Source organism: Leucopleurus acutus, assembly GCF_964270905.1.
Source record: "Leucopleurus acutus genome assembly, chromosome: 15".
NCBI classification, from domain to species: Eukaryota; Metazoa; Chordata; class Mammalia; order Artiodactyla; family Delphinidae; genus Leucopleurus; species Leucopleurus acutus.
In genome coordinates, this window is record NC_139157.1 from 79,581,504 (window position 1) to 79,604,600 (window position 23,097).

Genomic DNA, 23,097 nt, shown 5'->3' on the forward strand with positions numbered 1-23,097 from the left:
GTTCTTCTGCCTCAGGTATTCTGCTATTGATACCTTCTAGTGTAGTTTTCATTTCAGTTACTATATTGTTCATCTCTGTTTGTTTGTTCTTTAATTTTTCTAGGTCTTTGTTAAACATTTCTTGCATCTTCTCAATCTTTGCCTCCATTCATTTTCCGAGATCCTGGATCATCTTCACTATCATTATTCTGAATTCTTTTTCTGGAAGGTTGCCTATCTCCACTTCATTTAGTTGTTTTTCTGGGGTTTTATCTTGTTCCTTCATCTGGTACATAGCCCTCTGCCCTTTCATCTTGTCTATCTTTCTGTGAATGTGCCTCTCTATTCTTTTTGCAACTTTTAAGTAAGTCTAAAGTTACTTCAAAATTAAAAGTTGTAACGAAGGGCCAGAGCTTAGGAAGATGACTGTTGGGAAAAGGAACAAACATCTATTTTCTCTCAGACTTCACACTAGCCAGTGTCTCTTGTGGGGTGGGGAAGATCTTGGGATGGGACTCAGACTGTCACATGGTTTATTGATTTGCTCCTGCGGTGCCATACATGAGTGATGCAGGGAGATGACGTGGTGTCATAGAAGGGTGTTGGGACTTGACGTGAACACATCTCTCTGTTTTTGTTGAGTCTTTTGCTTATTCAGTGTGACCCTCGATAAGGCCCTTAATCTAAGTCTCAGTTTTTCAATATATAAAATGGGAATCCTCATCTTTTTCAGTTTCAGTAAGATTGCTATGGGGGTTACATGGGATAGTTTGTAAATACGATTTATACTTTAAATCGTGAAATTTTATTCCTGTTCGTGTAACACCCAGTGCCCAAGTCCTAACCTCCTGTTATATTCAGCATCAAAGGAAGATTTCTTATCTAAATATAGTCCTAAACTGTTGTCCATTTTCTAATACGTGTGCAGTAAAGAAGCCATAGATGGTCCAGCAAGTTCACAGCCACTGTGGATTAGTAGAAAAGTAATCAAAATTCAAAAATGAAGCAAAGGCTCACTCACCTTTTGTTTCAAGGAAGGCTGTGAGTTGAGCATTTAATTCAATGTGGTTCTTTCTTTTTACCCAGAAGGAGTGCAGAGGGGAACTACGCACTCTTTTTTCTCTTATTATTATTATTGTTATTTTTTAAAAATCAGGGAGTTTTATTTCTGAAAAAACGGTGGTTCTGCAGCATTTTCCAGTGGAACATTTACTTATATTTCAAAGTGAGAAAAATCAAGCAGTCCTTTGCCAGTTGCGGCCCGTGGAATCAGGATAATCTCTCACGGCAATGGACACCACCTAGAACACGCTGACAAGAAAGTTGCTAATCTATGTCACATGGTCTCCCACTAAACTGTTAATAAATTCCTTTTTCCTGCTCCCTCGTTATTCTTGCGTGTGGTGATTAAATGGACTATATGGTAATTAAATTTGACTCTCAAGAGGTAGTGCTTTAGAGCCGTGAGCCACAGTAGGCTGGCTTTCTGCTCCAGCTCCACTGCTGACTTGGGGGCGGAGCACGGAGCACCCACCCTGTGCCAGGCCTCAATTTTTCTGTCTACAGAGTGAGAGCAGCAACGTCTCAGAGGGACATGGTGCTGCTTTACAAGCTCTATGTTCTAACTGAGCTCCAAATTCCGTTACAGAAAGGTATTCTTTGATGAATTAAAGATGCATTTATACTGTTGTTGAGATTCTTAGCAGGAGTGAAAGAAGCTTTAAGATCTAATTTTAAAAGACTCCCACTGCACAGCACATTATCCAGCTCTCAGATGCTGCACACAGTTGTGCATGGAGCGCTCTGTGGTATTTATTAAAAATAAGACACAAACCCTGCAAAGAGGTGCCGGGAATATCTCCACAGTGCATACAGGTGCTGAACTGCTTGACTTCCACTGAGGCTATGGGGGCTCCTACTGGCAAATTCCAAGCACCACTCGGAAGAATGACCCCCAAGAGACAGCTTAATGCTTCCTACTGATCGCGAGTCTTCAGAGAACATCTCAAGGCAGAAAGGGACAATTTCTCAAAGGAAGTAAATAACCTTTAATGAAACAAATCTGTGTCACAGCCATAACTAAGTATATGCCGCAGAGTCCTTTGCTAAGAGGCCCTTGGGAATTGCTTCCTGGTGATAGTTTCCAAGGGGAATGGGAGAGCTCTCATCACCTTCTCCTAATTCCTGCTGCTCACGGGAAATAACACATTTCTTTTCAGTTTTCAGTTTGGACATTTCATGTTTCTAAGGGTAGATATATAGAGATGAGTGGAAAAGTCTGAGGGACAGGTTTATATTTTTCTGGATGGGTAATGATTTGTATATTCCGATATGAAGTTCAGACAGGTATAGACAGATGACCAAGAGACCCAGAGCCTTATGTAGCCATACTTTTTGTTGCCTGATCAAAAAAATTTTTAACCCAAATATTTAGCATCAGGCCCACCAGCAATCTTTTGGACCTTTGCCTGGTGGCCCATCCTAGATGCTGCCTTGTCTCAGGCAACTATATGCCCTCACGCGGCCCCCATGGCCCCCAGGGGTGGCTGTCTGTCCATCACCTCCCACTTCTTACTGAGCTCCAGCCGCAATGGCCATGTGTCTCTTCCTGGTACCAACCAAGCTCACTGGGTCTCAAGAACCTTTGCAATGCCTGCTCCCTGGCCTGGAGAGATCTGTGCCCACATCTTCTCATTGTGGCTTCTCTAATACTCAGGTTGACTTGAGTGTCCCACTCCTTAGAAAGACCCCCTTGGGCCACCCGATCTAAAGAAGCCCCCAATCTCTCTGTTTATATCCTTCATAACGCTATCTCTAGTTGACATTATCTTGTTTCTAAAAAATATGTTTGCATATTATTTTTCTCTGTCCACTGGAATATTACCTTGACAGGAAGGAGGACACTGCCCATTTAGAGCCACACAGCATCCCTGGCATCTAGAACTGCGCTTGGACATGGTGGACACTGTGTAGACATTTGCTGGGTGACTGAGCTCAGAATGCAGGGGATCTTTCACTCCTCTGCTCAATCGGTCATGATGTTCTACACTTTTCTGTCCAGACTACTTCTACCTCCATCACGTTTGCTCTGAATCAACATAATTAGTGTCCCTCCTTCTCCACGGGCATGGGAGACCATACTCTTACAGGCAGGGATCATGTTTTATCCATCTTGGGGTCCTTTGCACCTAAGGTCATGTTTGGCACATAATAAGTGCTCTGTCTGTGAATGAATTTTCTCACATAACATTTGAAAGTACAGAATATTAGTACAATATATCGTAGTACGCCACTGAAGTTTATAGAAGGAGTGGGAAATAATCTTTAGCTATCCATTTCCTCTAAGCGTATTCTCTATATGGTCAAGTCGTACCAGCTGATCAAACTATAAGTTCAAATTTGTGCACCAGGTCAACAGTGACCTAAATAGGTCTCCAAGGGTCTACTAACGTGAACAAACATGCGAAGGCATTTCTGGGAGTGATATCACTTATCCGGAGATGCCTCCAATTAGGAAATACCCAAGGACCTCATGATAACATTGTTCAAAAGGGTATACAGTCTTATATGAGGCAAGTAAGTCTACTTTAGGGCTTAATTTCTTCTTTAGGTTGGAGAGCAGCACAGGTAACCTGATCTAGTTGAAATAATAAGGCTAATATTTAAGGCTGATACTGCAATTAATGTCATTTTGTGAAGTCTGGCTTCTCATTCGAAGATTTCAGATTAGAAATGATAATATTTATATACAAATAATGAATATTACAAATGTAAAGTTGATGACAATGGACAAGGTTAACTAAATTTAATTGAAAAGTACTAATGAACAGTAAGCGCAATCTTCTCACAGTTGGGTAGTGTGGTACTCTGGAAAGTAGATACTGGCTCATTGTTCTGGGTTCCTTGCACACACTCCTGAACCTTGGAATCTCTGGCATGACAAGTGCCTTTTGTACAATAACGAGGTGGCTGGGGGTCCCTAGAGAGCTTCAAGATGGGGGCTGGTGACCAGAAAGACAAAGGCGTGATGAGAGGGCCAGCCCCACCCTGGACCTCTGGGGAGGGAAAGGAGCCTGGAGATGGAGTTCCATCACCAGTAGCCAATGATTTAATCACTTGTGTCTTTGGAGTAAAAGCTCCATGAAAATCTCTAAACCATGGGTACTGGAGAGTGTCCGGGTTGGTAAACATATGGGTGTTGGGAGGCGGGGCGCCTGGTGAGGGCACGGAAACTGCATGTTACCCAGTCCTTGGCCCCAAATACCTGCCCTGTGTGCCTCTTCCATTTGGCTGCTGTTCTTGGATTATAGCTGTAATATTAATATAATATAATATAAGCTACAGCACTTTCTTGAGTTCTGCGTCATTCTAGTGAGGTGGGGAGTTACTGGAGCCCCCAAACTGTAGTCAGCCAGGCAGAAGTGTGTTAGCCTGGGCACCTCACTGTGGCTGGCATCTGATGTCGAGGAGGGAAAGTCCTGTGGGATTAAGCCCTGAACCTGTGGGGTCTGTGCTAATACCAGTTGTTAGTGTCAGGATTGTATTGAGTTGTTGAACACCAAGTTGGTGTCCGGAAAGTTGGCGAATTGGCTGGTGTGAGGAAAAACCGCCACACATTAAGTGTCAGAAGTGTTGTGAGTGAAAACAGCTCATCAGGTAGGTATATTTTCCTAGACTGAAATCCTGATTCTTTCATTCACCATCTTTCTAACTTTGGACAAGTTTCTTAAGCCTTAGCTTACTTCCTCATCCTTAAGAAGGATATTATAAAACTCATGTAGGATTAAATAAGACAATATTTATAGAGTTCAAGAGCAGTACCCATCACGTAGCAAGTCTCAATAAATATCAGCTCTTATTAATTAGAAGGATTGAAATGGCTCTAATGTTCTGTGGTCAATCAATCCAACAGGGTTCAATGGTCCTCAGATGGTCCAGTTAACCACATGGAGGTGACCACATGCACTGGAGTTTGAACACTTAGATGGAAAGAGAAACAGCAGAAGAGTATACGCCTGACAGGAAATAACCCAAGTGAACATAACTTCTACTAAAGGGCAGAGGAGATTAGAAGGTGTAGAAAATGACACAGTTGAAGAGTATGTCTCTTGGAACCAAAGAGGGAGAACCTGGAGAGGTAGAAAAATGGTGTCTCAATCTTCAGTTCAGAGCCAGTGGCAGTCTGAGAGTCTCTGATACAGCTTTCCAACACATTAGCAGCTGAAGCTGCCTTTTAACAGGATGAACTCACAGATATATGAGAGTGGCCTTGGCTGTGTGGTTGATTTTAATAAAGGCTGCAATTTTGTTTTAGCCAAAGAAGACACTGGTTATTTTCTTCTCATTAAAAAAATACACTTGTTGGCATTTTCAGGAGTGACTGTTATCTCATGTCAAAGGCATATATGCTCCATTCAGGGCGAAATATCCGTGCTGAGGTTTGCCTCTTTCGTCCTCTTGGGGAAATATTACACTGAAGGAGAACTGCTAAAATAGCAATTAAAAACCGACTTATATTTAGCATCAAATACAGATCCACGATTAACCACAGGCTGGTGTTTTCTGCTTCCCTGAAATGCACTGCAAGACTGAGAAGTACGGCCCTGTTACATATGTCTCTAGACAGAGTCACTGGGGCATCCAGAAAAGCCGCAGCTACAAGAAATTGGTTGGCCTCCTGACAGCTCAGGCTCATCATCGTGATCTAGGCACCAGCCTTTGGTACGGTTTGCAACTTTCAGGTAGGTCATTTATGGAAGTTAGAAAAGGAGTGACTGTGAACTCAGTCTTCGAGGTTATTTCACACGTTCTCAATACTGAGGTCACGAGTGAATGAGTTGTGTTTGAATGTAGAGAAATCAGAAAGCAGCCAGTCCAGGTAAATGAGGGCAGCTCGTTAGATATCTCCAAATGTACTTGACTCTCCCAGTCGTAGGGCGGCGATTATGGCCCCCAGACGTGTGTAGAAATGTTATTTCAACAGCGTCTTAGGGGAGAGATGTAAATTGAATGCATAGGTATAAGGAAGAATTTTGTAATTCAAGATAAGCTTTTACCAATTTTCAAAGCAAACTCCTCAAATCAAGCAGAGATAAATCAACATGGTAATGAAAGAGAGCATCTAATTAAAAAACAATTGAATAGATTTTTTTTTCTTCCCTTAGGTTACAGTTGTTTAAAATATGTTTTTCAAACCTAAGAATATAATGATTTTATGATTTCTCAAATCAACAATATTTGGAAATGCCCTGGTTCTGGCTCCAGTGCAGGGGTGGAGGGGTGGGCAGGTCAGGAGGGGAAGTTCTGCAGTCTTTGGGAATCAGCTCGTGGGCCTCTATCACCTTGTGTCCAAATACTAACAGTTGGTCTGCAGGGCTCGCTAGGTGACAGCTGTAGAAGCTTTGGTCTGTTTCAGCTGGAGAGAGCAACACAGGGGTGCTTCCAGAAAGCACTCCCTGTGCTGCAGGCACAGCCAGGCTACCAGTCTTCTCTGGATCCTTTCTTGAATGCTCAAGCCTTCTAAAAGTGTTCGGTGTGTATTTGGCATGTTCAGAGTAACCGAATCTTACAGATACATGGAGTCTTGAGAGAGGTTAGCTACATTTCCAAACTCACAACAGTTGTCATGGACAGATGAGGGAAATGCTACTTCTTTGTCCACTTTGCCACGGTAAATTAGGCAAAAACAAGGGAAATCCAGGGTTCACTTTACATTTTGCTTTATCATTTAACCCCTGACATCTATCATTTTTTTATGGGCCTATTAAGCAGGCCTAGAAAGGGCCCCAGCAGCCACGTGCTATAGCCTGCTGCCGTCAGGCAGGTGACCTCGGTTCCTCTGTGTAGGCTACATCTTACTGACCTCATCCTCAAGACCCACGTTTGAACACGTTTCACTATTTCATTGCTTCATCTGGACCATGAATCAAACCATTACATGTACCTCAAAAAAAAGACTGAAAAGTGCATAGTTATCCTAAATGTAAGTACAAATCTTGTTTTTGTTCTAATGGGGATTCATGATATATTTATCCGTGAAATTTTCTTCCAAAGCAATAGATTCACTAGAGGTCAAATATCCAAACGAAGAAAAGGCCTGAAGAGGTAACTAAACTCCAGCCACACCTAAACAATGTCACACTAAATCTGTAAGGTCACAGTTGACAGGCTCAAAGGTGGCTAAGTTACAGACGACGATGACAACGTAGTCTTCAGAACCATGCGTTACACCAAGACCTGAACGGATCCGAGACAGGAAGACAAAGATTAAAGGACTAAGTTATGCTGATGTATCTGTAGCTGAGAACAGCTATCAAAGGGCAGCAGGCGTCTGGGAAAGAATCTGCTTTTTAGCTTAGAAGCCAGAAATACATTGGCATTGCCTCTGGAATTGGAATAAAACCAATTTTAAATTGGTTTTAAAGCCTGGAATGGAACGTTCCTGCAGTCATCCGTGAACCAACCTTATCCTGTAGAAGCTGAGTGAGCCCTGGCCAAACCATCTGCCTTGTGAATGGTTTTGTTTGGGTCCCTCATAGGACAGGAAGTTCTTGTGCCGTAATTCCACATCGAGTTACAGTGTTTTGTGGTGTAGCTTGAGCAGGGAATTAAAAAAGAGGAAAAACCTCCAGAGGAAAATCAAGTGCCTTCACTGATGCACCCGAGGGGCTGGGTGGACCCGCAAGGCTGGGCGTTGGCGCCCACTTTCCTCCACGCCTCTCTGGCAGAAGAGGGGCAGCCGGACAAACAGACTGCGTTAGTGAAGGCCAAACAAGATGTTTCAAGGTTGATGTAACTTAGAATTGCACTAGATTCACTGTGGTAACCGCAGGGCTTCACGCACGGCCCCATGTCCATAACGTCTGGTTGAAGGAATGGTGGCTCCGGAAACATGCATGCGTGTGGGGAGCCCTCCCGCTTCCCTGTGCCCAGGACGTGCGCCACTCACACCGCACTGGGAAGAAAGATGGGCCAAAGGGTTCCTCTTACAGTCCCCGTGGAGGGGGTTTCTCTACTTCTTCCTTAAGGAACAGGGGTTAGGGCGGAAACTAAAGGTGCTCAACAATTCCCAACTCCTGAAACAAAATGGCAAACCAGCTGCTGATGAAGAGCTCAGTCTAAACTAGCTTGTAAATAAAAACCCCACTTTCTCAGATTGGAAATAGTTGAAATAAGTAAACCTCACCGAGAACTTTCAGCATTTGGATTTGAATGGCTACCAAAGAAGTGGGAAGGAAAAAAGAGCAAGAAAACCAAACGTAGCTGCTGAATAACAGCAGCAACTACAACATCAACAACAACGACAAGCTTTTGTATACAGGGTTTTCTTTTTCTTTCCCCAAAGGAATAACATTCTATTTCTTAAAAACAGGCCAAATTCTTCAAAAATGTCAGTGTTGGGAAAGACAGAGAAAGGCTGACGAACGGTTCTAGACGAATGAGACCAAAGAAGCATGATGACCAGACACAGTTGTGACCCAGCCTGGGTCCCGCCCTGGAGGGAAAATGCTACAAATGACATTATTGGGTCAACTGGCAAAACCGCGATACAACCAGCAGATTAGTTAAGGTATTGTGTTAATGTCCAATTTATGGAAGGTTAGGTAAAAGAATGTCCTTATTTTGGAAAACCCACACTGAAATATTTAGGGATAAAGGGCCATGATGTAGACAACTTACTTAAAAACTTAATCGATTAATTGAAAATTGAGATATAATTGACTAAGGTTTTCAATTTTATGATCCACTTTTAAGGATATTACTTGGAGGTGCCAGATCTTAACTCTGGGATGTTTTATAATTTCAGGCTGGTACCCAGGTGAATGGAATCTCTTTGAAAGGACAGCAGCCAGGGAGCTGCAGGGATGTGATATTGATTCGGGGACTGTAGGGTGGGGACTCACATTTCAGAGGATAAACACTTTATCAGGTCTAACAGTTGCAGTGCATACACATACTTGTAATTATTCTTGAGGCATGCTCATTAACAGGCTTTACCCGGACAAATACACTTACACGCCCCAGCAGAGCAAGAGCATAGAAGGGGTGCTGCTTACACTGTAGAGCAAAAAGGCGTCTTTACACTTAGTGAAACCAATGCTCCCAAACTCAGGGCGACACTCGAGAACCATGTATTTCATCATAACTTAACCTGACACAAGTGGGTATTTTAGAGCCAGACCATCTGGCTCAAATCCCAGCTCCACCACTAACCACCTGCATGACTTTTAGCAACTCACTTCACCTCTCTGTGCCCCAATTTCTTCATCTTAAAATGGGGATAATAAAAATACCTACCTCATCATGTTATGAAGAGGATTAAATGAGTCAGCACTTTCAAAACACGAGATTGCTGGCCCATGGTGAATAATCCATGAATGTTAGCTTTTAACATTAACTAAATGCTGCGATACCGGAAACAGATGAAGAAAAGGATGCGGTGGCATAAATCTAGGTATCCAGGACTTTGATATTCACCTATAACACAGAAGGGCTTCCGGGCAAATCTCAGTCTTCCTTGCCATCCTCTGTACCGGCAACAGCAGCCTGCAGACCAGATTCGAATGATGAACTCCAAACCAAAGACAACGATCATCACAAACTCCTAAAACATCAAATGAGGCACATGTCAGAGAGAGGTATTATGGATCAAACCACAGCAGCAAGCTCTGTGGATATTTCCGGACATGCAGGCACTTTATCTAAAATATCTGGTTGTTAAAGCCTGAAGTTAACATTGCCTTTTCTCCAAATCAAGCTAAACCCAGAGAACATCGGAATTGTATTTCCTATCATGCACGTTGTATTTCCTATCATGGACATTGTATTTCCTATCATGAAATGCTATTCCTCTTCAAGTCTCTAAAGCTTTGCAAGTTTAGGAGTCTGTTTTAATTCTAAATATGCAGGCTGAATTACAGATCCCCTTGTCCAGAATACACAGTCCCTTGAGATTGGTTCCAGGACCCCATGGACACCAAAATCCTCAGATGTTCAAGCCCCTTATATAAAATGGAGTAGTGTTTACATAAAACCTACACACATCCTTCCATATACTTTAAGTCATTTCTAGATTACTTATAATACCTAATACAATGTAAATGATTTGTAAATAGTTGCTGGCATGCAGTTCGAGTTTTGTTTCTTGGAACTTTCTGGAATTTTTTTTCAAATATTTCAATCTACGGTTGGTTGCATCTGTGGATGTGGAACCTGCAGCTAATGAGAGCTGACTGTATAGTGCAATTGACCTTAGAACCTGGTAACATGTGAAATATCTGAAATGAAAGAGCAAATCCTGAAAACACAGCTTCACAGTTTTACAGAAAACAGACCCTCATTTTGCTGCAAGGAGTGACATAATCCCTGAGCCCTTAAGAGTTGTTCTCAGAGAAGTTAGTATTTAGGAGGATACTGAGTTCTTTTGTTACAATGTCAAAATCTCCTTATAAGACAGCAAGTTTTGACAGTGTTATTGTGTGTGGCACATACATCCTTTGCCAGAAATGAGACCCTGAAGCCTCTGGATCTGATGCTTGTTAATTATTAGGCTGCCCTTTGGTGACAGCTGCCTTGAAAATAACACTTGCTCCAGCAGGAGGGCTTTGAGATTATCTAGGAAGAGTTGTGAGTGAACCCTGGAGAAGGCCAACTAAAGAGGCTCATTAAATGTGGGTCACAGACTGAGAAACCACCGGACTCTGTCAGAAGAAAGCACCTCTGGAGCAGACCTGTCACAGTCACCTTGTTGCCCCTCTATAGGGGCAGGCACTGAGTTTATCACATTTGATTTGTTTTCCTTTAAACATATTTCCCTCTCTTGGGCTTCCCTGGTGGCGCAGTGGTTGGGAGTCCGCCTGCCGATGCAGGGGACACGGGTTCGTGCCCCGGTCCGGGAAGATCCCACATGCCGCGGAGCGGCTGGGCCCGTGAGCCATGGCCACTGAGCCTGCACGTCCAGAGACTGTGCTCCGCAACGGGAGAGGCCACAGCAGTGAGAGGCCCGCGTATCACAAAAAAAAAGAAAAAAAAAATTCCCTCTCTTGTTTTGTTTTTTAAAAAATCTCTCTCTTGTTTTTAAACAACGGTTGAGTCAGCATTTATGATGTAGAACAATATTTATTACTTGATTTTTGTTATAACTGCTTAATTATAAAAGTGATACATGGTTTTTATTAAAGTCTCTAAACATCACAGACATGTTGAGTGTACAAAGTAGTCCTAAGCCACTCCCCATCCTCCCACGTCCCAAGATAAAAACTGTTACCAAATTTAGAAAAATGGCATTTTTGTTGCAAGTTTCAGGCAAATGTCTGTTTCTTCAGTTAGAGCATGTGATGATATATTGCACTTTTGAAATGCCTAGTAGAGATACATCATTCTCTCCTTCTGTTATTTTGCACTAAGTAACCCACAAATATTTCTCATCATGGGAAATAAATCTCCAATATCATGGCTGCTTACTTACAGTGACTTAAAACTACCCGTGGGCTAAATCGCTGCAGATGACTTTATGCAGATAACTAAAGCCATGGTCAACGCACACTCATTCATGATATCAGGGTTTTGTTTTGTTTTGCTTTTAGTTTTGAGTATATATCTAGGTAGTTGAGTTTATTCATTCATTAAGGTGGCTGAAGTGCCACGTTAGGAAGAGCTGGGAGTGAACCCTGGGGAGGCCAGGCTTGTTTTAATCCTTCTCTTTCCTCATACAGAGCTGAGGTCCCAGGTGCCCAGCAGCCGTGTGTCCAGTGCACATTTAATGGCAGGGCCATTTTATCCCGGCCGCCACCTCCTACTTGAGCCAGGAAGTCTGGCACTCCACTTGTGGGGTCCTATTATCAGGGATAGCTAAGAAAATCCCAAATGTGGCCTGAGCAACTGGCACTACAGTAGAATGATTTTACTTTTTCATGGGAATAGCTGCTACCAGCCAATGTATGGCCAATAATCTTTAGATACTGAATAAAGCATATTAGAATAAAGTAACATCCTATTACTTTAGGAAGGTAGGCCCTCACTGCATCATTTCTATGTCATATCCTGAGGCAGATAAATTACATCTACAAATTCTTTATTCAGGGTCCCTTGTTCAGGAATATTGCCTCTTCAATTTTTTTTTTTAATTATGTTGGGAAAAATCCTTCATTTCCAAATAAAGCAAGAGGAAGTTGTAATTGGATTTCACTACAGGGTCACAGTTTCTGCCTCGGAGAAGTAAGACTAGGGTCAGAATTCTCTCCTACTAGAGCATTCCTTAGTATTCTTTATGAGGGCCTGGTTTTAGACTTAGTGAGCGATAATCTCAAACTCTCTGGTCACCGAGTGAGCAGCAGGGAGGTGTCTGTGCAGCATTTCCCTCAGGCCCAGAGCTATAGGACGTGGGGATGCTCCCTCCCAAGACTTGAGCTGATTCGATTGGGAGCAAAAGCATGAAAACCACTTTGACCAGATTCTGTCTCTTTGTTTCCTGAAATTTCCATCTTATTTCAATTAAAAGGAACAAAGTGCTATTGAGAAAGAGGGGGGAAAGGATTCCAAATCTGACAGTCAGACCTGGTGGGGAATGGAATTGTGAGAAGAGCACCTTTTCTCTTTTTTCATTTCCCCACTTTGTTGAGATATAATTGACAAATAAAAGTTCTGTATATGTGAGCTGTACCATGCGATGTTTTGATGTACATAGACATTGTGAAATGTTTACCATAATCAAGCTAATTAACATATCCATCACCTCACATAGGTAACTTTTTTTTTTTTTTTTTTTTTGGTGAGAACACTTAAAATTTAATCGCTTAGCAAATTTCTAGGACACGCTAACACTACTGTTAACTATAGTCACCAGGCTGTATGTTAGGTCTCCAGGACTTATTCATCCTGCATAATTGAAACTTGGTGCCCTCTGTCCAGTATCTCTCCTTCCTGCCCGCCTTCCAGTCCCTGGCAATCATTCTACTTTCTGTTTTTATGAGTTTGACTTTTTATATTCCACATGTAAGTGAGAACATGCAGTATTTGTGTTTCTATGTCAGACTTATTTCACTTAGCATAACGTCCTCCCAATTCATCCATGTTATTGCAAATGGCAGGATTTCTTTTTTAAGGCTGACTAATACTCCCGTCTCTGTCTGTCTACCTATCTATCTATCTCACATCTCCTTTATTCGTTTGTCCACTGATGGACACTAAGGTTGTTTCCACATCTTGGCTATTGTGAATAATGCTGCAATGAACATGAGGGTGCAGATATCTCTTTGAGATCCTGACCTCACTTCCTTTGGATATAGGACCAGAAGTGGGTTGCTGGTAGCTCTATTTTTAATTTCCTGAGGAACCTCCATACTGTTCTTTGTAGTGGCTGCATCAATTTACATTCCCACCAACAGTGCACGAGGGTTCCCTTTTCTCCACACCCTCTCCAGCACTTGTTATCTTTTTGATAACAGCCATTCTAACACATATGAGGTGATACCTCATTGTGCTTTTTTTTCCTTAATTAATTTTTAGTTGCTTTACAATGTTGTGTTAGTTTCAGGTGTACAGCAAAGTGAATCAGTTATACATGCACATATATCCACTCTTTCAGATTCTTTTCCCGTACAGGTCATTACAGAGTTTTGAATAGAGCTGCCTGTGCTACACAGTAGGTTCTTACTAGTTATCTATTTTACACATAGTAGTGTGTATATGTCAATCCCAATCTTCATGGTTTTGATTTACATTTCTGATGATTAGTGATGTTGGACACCTTTTCATAATACCTGTTGCCCATTTTTAAATCAGGTTATTTTATTTTATTTTTTGCTATTGAGTTATGGAAGGTCCGTATATGTTTGGATATTAACTTCTTATCAGAAGTTTGGTGTGAAAATGTCTTCTCCCATCCCAGAGGTTGTGTCTTCACTCTGTCGATCATTTCCTTTTATGTACAGAAGATTTTAAGTTAGATGCAATCCCACGTATTTATTTTTGTTTTTGGTGATTTTGGAGTCATATAAAAAAACCCAAAAGACAAATTCTGTATGATAATACTTATGAGTGGAATCTGAAAAATAAAACTAACTAGTGGATATAAAAATAAACAGACTCACCAATATAGAGAACAAACTAGTGGTTACCAATGAGGAGAGGGATGCGGGGAGGGACAAGATAGGGGTAGGGGATTAAGAGGCACAAACTACTAAGTATAAAATAAATAAGCTACCTTATAAAATAAGGATATATAGTACAACACAGGGAATAGAGCCAATATTTTATAATAACTATAAAGGGAATATAACCTTCAAAACTGTGAATCATTATGTTGTACACCTGAAATTTATATAATATTGTACATCAACTGTACCTTAATTAAAACACACACAAAAAAACCATTGCCCAGACCAATGTCAAGAAGCTTCTTCTCTATGTCAGACAGAGAAAGACAAGTATCATGATATCACTTATATGTGGACTCTAAAAAAAGGGTACAAATGAACTTATCTTAGAACAGAAATAGAGCTACAGATGTAGAAAATAAACTTATGGTTACCCAGGGGTAAGGGGGTGGGGAGGGATAAACTGGAAGAATTGGGATTGACATATACATACTACTATATATAAGATAACCAACAAGGACCTACTGTATAGCACAGGGAACTCTACTCAGTACTCTGTAATGGCCTATATGGGAAAAGAGCCTTAAAAAGAGTGGATATATGTATATGTATAATAGATTCACTTTACCGTACACTTAAAACTAACACAATGTTGTAAATCAACTATACTCAATAAAAATTAAAAAAAAAAAGAAGCTCCTTCCCTATATTTTCTTCTAATAGTATTATAGTTTCAGGCCTTACGTTTAAGTCTTTCGTCCATTTTGAGTTGACTTTTGTATGTGGTGTGAGATAAGGGTCCAATTTCATTCTTCTGCATATGGATATTCAATTTTCCCATTCATGATAAAAACTCTCAGAAAGTCAGAAATAGAGGTTTACTATCTCAAAGTGATAAATAGAATCTACAAAACCCTTAGAGCTAATGTCACACGTAATGATGAAAGACTGAAAGCTTTTCTCCAAAAATCAAGAACACAGAAAGATGTTAGCTTCATCACTCTTATTCAACATAGTTGTGTAATATAGTCACTGCAATAAGGCAAGTAAAAGAAATAAAAGGCATACAACTGGAAAGACAGACATAAAATAGTCTATATTTGCAGATGCATGATTGTCTACAGAGAAAATCTCAAGGAATCTACCAAAAGACTCTTAGAAATAATCAGTGAGTTCAGTAAGGTTGCAAGATACAAGATCAATATACAAAAACCAATCAGATGTCCGCATACTAACAGTAAGGATGTGGAAGCCAAAATTAAAAGCACAAAATTATTTACGATCATTCCAAAGAAATTAAATGTTTAGCTATGCACTTAACAAACCTGTACAGGGTACGCAGGCTGAAAATTATAAAATGTTGGTTAAAGAAAGCAGACGAGACCTAAGTAAATGGAAATACCGTGTTCATGAATTGGAAGATTCAACATAATAAGGATGTCAGCTCTTCCCAAATTGATGTGTAGGTTTAATGAAATTCCTATCAAACTCCTAGCAAGTTTTTTCTTTTTTTTTGTAGACATAAAGAAACTTATTCTAAAGTTGATGTGGAAAGGCACAGGCCCTAGAATAGCTAAAAATAATCCTGAAAAAAGAGAATGAAGTGGGAGGAATCACTGTATCTGATATTAAGGCCCACTATGTAGCTCTAATAATCAGGACTGCGTGGTCTTGGCAGAGGGACAGACACATAGAGAATGATGGAGCACAACAGAGAACCTAGAAATACACTCAGACAAACATGCTCAATGGATTATTTGATAAAGGTACATAAGTAATTCAAAGGAAGAAGAAATAGCCCTTCAATAATCAGTGCTGGGACAACTGGACATCCATATACAATAAAATGAACCTCTATCTATATCTCACACTTTATACAAAAATTGATTCAAAATGGATCATGGGCTTAAGTGTTAAAACTATACAACTTTTAGTAAAAAACATAAGAGAAAAATTTTAGGAATTGAGCTAAGAGTTCTTTGACTTTACACAAAAAGCATAAGTAAGGAAAGGAAAAATTGATAAATTGAACTTCATCAAAATTAGAGAGGATTACTCCCTCTTGCGAGAGCACAAGAATCACAACTAACTGCTGAACAATCATTGACAGGAAGACACTGGAACTCACCAAAAAAGACACCCCACATCCAAAGACAAAGGAGAAGCCACTATGAGATGGTAGGAGCGGTGCAATCACAATAAAATCAAATCTCACAACTGCTGGCTGGGTGACTCACAGACTGGAGAACACTTATACCACAGAAGTCCACCCCCAGGAGCGAGGGTTCTGAGCCCCATGTCAGGCTTCCAAACCTGGGGGTCCAGCAATGGGAGGAGGAATTCCTAGAGAATCAGACTTTGAAGGCTGATGGGATTTGATTGCAGGACTTCGACAGGACTGTGGGAAACAGAGACTCCGCTCATGGAGGGCACACACAAAGTAGTGTGCGTGTCGGGACCCAGGGGAAGGAGCAGTGACCCCAGGGGAGACTGAACCAGACGTACCTGCTAGTGTTGGAGGGTCTCCTGCAGAGGTGGGGGGTGGCTCTGTCTCACCATGAGGACAAGAACACTGGCAGCAGAAGTTCTGGGAAGTACTTGGCATGAGCCCTCCCAGAGTCCGCCATTAGCCCCACCAAAGAGCCTGGGTAGGCTCCAGTGTTGGGTCGCCTCAGACCAAACAACCCACAGGGAGGGAACTCAGCCCCACCCATCAGCAGTCAAACAGATTAAAGTTTTACTGAGCTGTGCCCACCAGAGCAACACCCAGCTCTACCCAGGGACTCTACCAGTCCCTCCCATCAGGAAACTTGCACAAGCCCCATAGATAGCCTCATCCACCAGAGGGCAGACAGCAGGAGCAAGAAGAACTACAATCCTGCAGCCTGTGGAACAAAAACCACATTCACAGAAAGACAGACAGGAATGACAAGGCAGAGGGCTATGTATCAGATGAAGGAACAAGATAAAACCCCACAAAAACAACTAAATGAAGTGGAGATAGGCAACCTTCCAGAAAAAGAATTCAGAATAATGATAGTGAAGATGTTCCAGGACCTTGGAAAAAGAATGGAGGCAAATATGGAATAGATGCAAGAAATGTTTAACAAAGACCTAGAAGAATTAAAGAACAAACAAAGAGAGATGAACAATACAACAACTGAAATGAAAACTACACTAGAAGAAATCAATAGCAGAATACCTGAGGCAGAAGAACGGATAAGTGACCTGGAAGACAGAATGGTGGAATTCACTGCTGCGAAAAGAAAAAAAAAAAAGAATGAAAAGAAATGAAGACAGCCTAAGAGACCTCTGGGACAACATTAAACGCAAAAACATTCGCATTATAGGGGTCCCAGAAGGAGAAGAGAGAGAGAAAGGACCTGAGAAAATACTTGAAGAGATTACAGTTGAAACCTTCCCTAACATGGGAAAGGAAATAGCCAGGAAGTGCAGAGAGTCCCAGGCAGGATAAACCCAAGGAGAAACACGCCGAAACACATAGTAATCAAATTGGCAAAAATTAAAGACAAAGAAACATTATTGAAAGCAGCAAGAGAGAAATGACAAATAGCATAGAAGGGAACTCCCATAAGGTTAACAGCTGATTTCTCAGCAGAAACTCTACAAGCCAGAAGGGAGTGGCATGATATACTTCAAGTGGGGAAAGGGAAGAACCTACAACCAAGGTTACTCTACCCGGCGAGGGTCTCATTCAGGTTCCATGGAGAAATCAAAAGCTTTACAGACAAGCAAAAGCTAAGAGAATTCAGCATCACCAAACCAGCTCTACAACAAATGCTAAAGGAACTTCTCTAAGTGGGAAACACAACAGAAGAAAAGGACCTACAAAAACAAACCCATAATTGAGAAAATGGTCATAGGAACATACATATCGATAATTACCTTAAACGTGAATGGAGGAAATGCTCCAACCAAAAGACACAGGCTTGCTGAATGGATACAAAAACAAGACACATATATATGCTGTCTACAAGAGACCCACTTCAGACCTAGGGACACAAACAAACTGAAAGTAAAGGGATGGAAAAAGATATTCCATGCAAATGGAAATCAAAAGAAAGCTGGAGTAGCAATACTCACATCAGATAAAATAGACTTTAAAATAAAGAATTTTACAAGAGACAAGGAAGGACACTAAATAATGATCAAGGGATCAATCCAAGAAGAAGATATAACAATTATAAATATATGCACCCAACAGAGGAGCACCTCAATACATAAGGCAACTGCTAACAGTTATAAAAGAGGAAACCAACAATAACACAGTAATAGTGGGGGACTTTAACACCTCACTTACAGCAATGGACAGATCATCCAAAATGAAAATTAATAAGGAAACACAAGCTTTAAATGACACAACAGACCAAAAAGATTTAATTGATATTTATAGGACATTCCATCCCAAAACAGCAGATTACACTTTCTTCTCAAGTGTACATGGAACATTCTCCAGGATAGATCACATCTTGGGTCACAAATCATATCAAGCATCTTCTCTGACCACAATGCTACGAGATTAGAAATGAATTACAGGGAATAAACATAAAAAACACAAACAAATGGAGGGTAAACAATACGTAACTAAATAACCAAGAGATCACTGAAGAAATCAAAGAGGAAATCAAAAAATACCTAGAGACAAATGACAATGAAAACAGGACAAGCCAAAACCTATGGGATGCAGCAAAAGCAGTTCTAAGAGGGAAGTTTATAGCTATACAAGCCTACCTCAAGAAACAAGAAACATCTCAAATAAACAATCTAACCTTACACCTAAAGGAACTAGAGAAAGAAGAACAAACAACATAAAGTTAGTAGAAGAAAAGAAATCATAAAGATCAGAGCAGAAATAAATGAAATAGAAACAAAGAAAACAATAGCAAAGATCAGTAAAACTAAAAGTTGGTCCTTTGAGACGATAAACAAAATTGATAAACCTTTAGTCAGACTCATCAAGAAAAAGTGGGAGAGAACTCGAATCAATAAAATTGGAAATGAAAAAGGAGAAGTTACAACAGACACCACAGAAATACAAAGCATCCTAAGAGACTACTACAGGCAACTCTATGCCAATAAAATGGACAACCTGGAAGAAATGGACAAATTCTTGAAAGGTATAAGTTTCCAAGACTGAACTAGGAAGAAATAGAAAATATGAACAGACCAATCATAAGTAATGAAATTGAAACTGTGATTAAAAATCTTCCAACAAACAAAAGTCCAGGACCAGATGGCTTCACAGGTGAATTCTATTAAACATTTAGAGAAGAGCTAACACCCATCCTTCTCAAACTCTTCCAAAAAATTGCAGAGGAAAGAACACTCCCGAACTCATTCTATGAGGCCACCATCACTCTGATATCAAAACCAGACAAAGATACTTCAAAAAAAGAAAATTACAGATCAATATCACTGATGAATATACATGCAAAAATCCTCAACAAAATACTAAGAAAATCCAACAACACATTAAAAGCATCATACACCATGATCAAGTGGGATTTATCCCACTTGATCAAGGATTCTTCAATATATGCAAATCAATCAATATGATAAGCCATATTAACTAATTGAAAAATAAAAACCATATGATCATATCAATCGATGCAGAAAAAGCTTTTGACAAAATTCAACACCCATTTATGATAAAAGCTCTCCAGAAAGTGGGCAAAGAGGGAACCAACCTCAACATAATAAAGGCCATATATGACAAACCCACAGCAAACATCATTCCCAATGGTGAAAAACTGAAAGCATTTCCTCTAAGATCAGGAACAAGCCAAGGATGTCCACTGTCACCACTATTATTCAACATAGTTTTGGAAGCCCTAGCCACGGCAAGCAGAGAAGAAAGAGAAATAAAAGCAATACAAATTGGAAAAGAAGTAAAACTGTCACCGTTTGCAGATGACATGATACTATACATAGATAATCCTAAAGATGGTACCAGAAAATACCATGAAACTATAATGAATTTGGTAAAGTTGCAGGGTATAAAATTAATGCACAGAAATCCCTTGCATTCGTATATACTAACGATGAAAAATCTGAAAGAGAAATTAAGGAAACCCTCCCATTTACCATTGCAAAAATAAGAATAAAATACCTAGGAATAAACCTACCTAGGGAGACAAAACACCTGTATGCTGAAAACTATAAGACACTGATGAAAGAAAGTAAGGATGATACGAACAGATGGAGAGATATACCATGGTCTTAGATTGGAAGAATCAATATTGTGAAAATGACTATACTACCCAAAGCAATCTACAGATTCAATGGAATCCCTATCAAATTACCAATGGCATTTTTTACAGAACTAGAACAAAAAATCTTAAAATCTGTATGGAGACACAAAAGACTCCAACTAGCCAAAGCAGTCCTGAGGGAGAAAAGCGGAGCTGGAGGAATCAGGCTCCCAGACTTCAGACAATACTACAAAGCTACAGTAATCAACACAATATGGTACTGGCACAAAACAGAAATACAGATCAATGGAACAAGATAAAGAGCCCAGAAATAAACTCATGCACCTGTGGTCAACTAATCTATTACAAAGGAGGCAGGATATACAATGGAGAAAAGACAGTCTCTTCAATAAGTGGTGCTGGGAAAACTGGACAGCTACATGTAAAAGAATGAAATTAGAACACTGCCTAACACTATACACAAAAATAAACTCAAAATGGATTAGAGACCTAAGGGTAAGACCGGACACTATAAAACTCTTAGAGGAAAACATAGGAAGAACACTCTTTGACATAAATCACAGCAAGATCTTTTTTGATCCACCCCCTAGAATAATGGAAATAAAAACAAAAATAAACAAATGGGACCTAATGAAACTTAAAAGCTTTTGCACAGCAAAGGAAACCATAAACAAGATGAAAAGACACCTCTCAGAATGGGAGAAAATATTTGCGAACGAATCAATGGACAAAGGATTAATCTTCAAAATATATAAACAGCTCATGTAGCTCAATATTAAAAAAACAAACAACGCAATCCAAAAATGGGCAGAAGACCTAAATAGACATTTCTCCAAAGAAGACATACACATGGCCAAGAAGCACATGAAAAGCTGCTTAACATCACTAATTATTAGAGAAATGTGAATCAAAACTACAATGAGGTATCACCTCACACCAGTTACAATGGGCATCATCAGAAAATCTACCAGCAACAAATGCTGGAGAGGGTGTGGAGAAAAGGGAACCCTCTTGCACTGTTGGTTGGAATGTAAATTGATACAGCCACTATGGAGAACAGTATGGAGCTTCCTTAAAAAACTAAAAATAGAACTACCATATGACCCAGCATCATATACCCAGAGAAAACCATAATTCAAAAAGACACATGCACCTCAATGTTCACTGCAGCAGTATTTACAACAGCCAGGTCATGGAAGCAACCTAAATGCCCATCAACAGACGAATGGATAAAGAAGTTGTGGCACATATATACAATGGAATATTACTCAGCAATGAAAAGGAACGAAATTGGGTCATTTGTAGAGACGTGAATGGACCTAGAGACTGTTATACAGAATGAAGTAAGTCAGAAAGAGAAAAACAAATATCGTATATTAACGCAAATATGTGGAACCCAGGAAAATGGTACAGATGAACTGGTTTGCAGGGCAGAAATTGAGACACAGATGTATAGAATAAACGTATGGACACCAAGGGGGGAAAGTGGTGGGGGTGGGGGTGGGGGGGATGAATTGGGTGATTGGGATTGACATGTATACACTGATGGGTATAAAATGGATGACTAATAAGAATAAAAAAAAAGTAGAGAGGATGAAAAGACAAACTATAGACTGAGAGAAAATATTCTCAAAGCACAGATATGACAAAGTACTAGTATCTAGAAAATATTAAAACTCTCAAAACTCAACAGTAAAGAACAATTCAACTAGAAAATGAGCAAAAGACATGAACAGCCATTTCACTAAAGAGGAAAATGGATGGGAAACAAGCCCATGAAAAAATATTCAACATCATCAGCCATGTAGGAAATGCAAATTAAAACACAACACCATATACCTATCAGAATAGCTAAAATTAAAAATAGTGCCAACACAAAATGCTGGAGAGAATGTGCAGAAACTAGATTTCTTGTGCATTGTTGATGAGAATGTAAAATGATGTAGCCACTCTGGAAAACAGCTTGATAGTTTCTTATAAAATTAAATATGCAGTTACTATATGACTCAATAATTGTAATCTTGGGCATTCATGCCAGAGAAATGAAAACTTATGTTTATACAAACACCTGTACACGAATGCTCATAGTGGATTTATTCATAATGACCAAAACCCGGAAACAGCCCAGATGTCCTGACCACGTGAATGGTTAAACAAGCTGTGGTTCATCCATATCGTGGACTACTACTCAACAGTAAAAATGAAAAAACTATTGACACACACAACAATCTGGATGAATCTCTGGGGCATTATGCTGAGGGGAAAAAGGCAATCCCAAAGGTTACATACCATGTTATTCCATCTACAAAATATTTTTAAACTGAAAAATTTTAGAAATGCAGAACAGCTTAGAGGTTGCTGGAAGTCGGGGACGGAGGGAGGAGGGGTGTTTGGGTGAGAGGAGCATGTGGGAAGCTTCGCTTGAGTCTGGCGCCTTAGACCACCCGGCCATCCTGACACCCTAAGGAGCATGTGGGTGCAGTTATTGAAGGACGACCTGAGAAATCCTGTGGTGATGGAACTGTTTGGTGTCAACTGTGACCAGAGATATATGAGCCTCCACAGGTGTTAAAATTGTATAGAACTAAATACCAACATACAAACACATACATGTCCACATATAAATACCCCACGCAAAACTGGGGAAATCTGAATAAGATCTGTGGATTGTATCAGTGTTATTATCCTGGTCATGATATTACACTATAGTTTCACAAAATGTTATCATTTGGGGAAACTGGGTAAAGTGTACATAGCATATCTTCATATTATTTCTTACAACTACATGT

At 40.2% G+C, this 23,097-nt stretch overlaps 1 protein-coding gene across 1 annotated transcript in view; it reads right to left on the reverse strand.

The window, feature by feature from the left end:
* KCNQ5 (potassium voltage-gated channel subfamily Q member 5) overlaps nt 1-23,097 on the reverse strand; it is a gene marked incomplete at both ends in the record, with an annotated part of 573,038 nt that overhangs the window by 133,421 nt on the left and 416,520 nt on the right. The window contains one exon of the mRNA XM_082855769.1: nt 9,457-9,583. Within this exon, the coding sequence (XP_082711895.1) occupies nt 9,457-9,583 (127 nt within the window). The remainder of the gene's footprint in view (nt 1-9,456; nt 9,584-23,097) is intronic.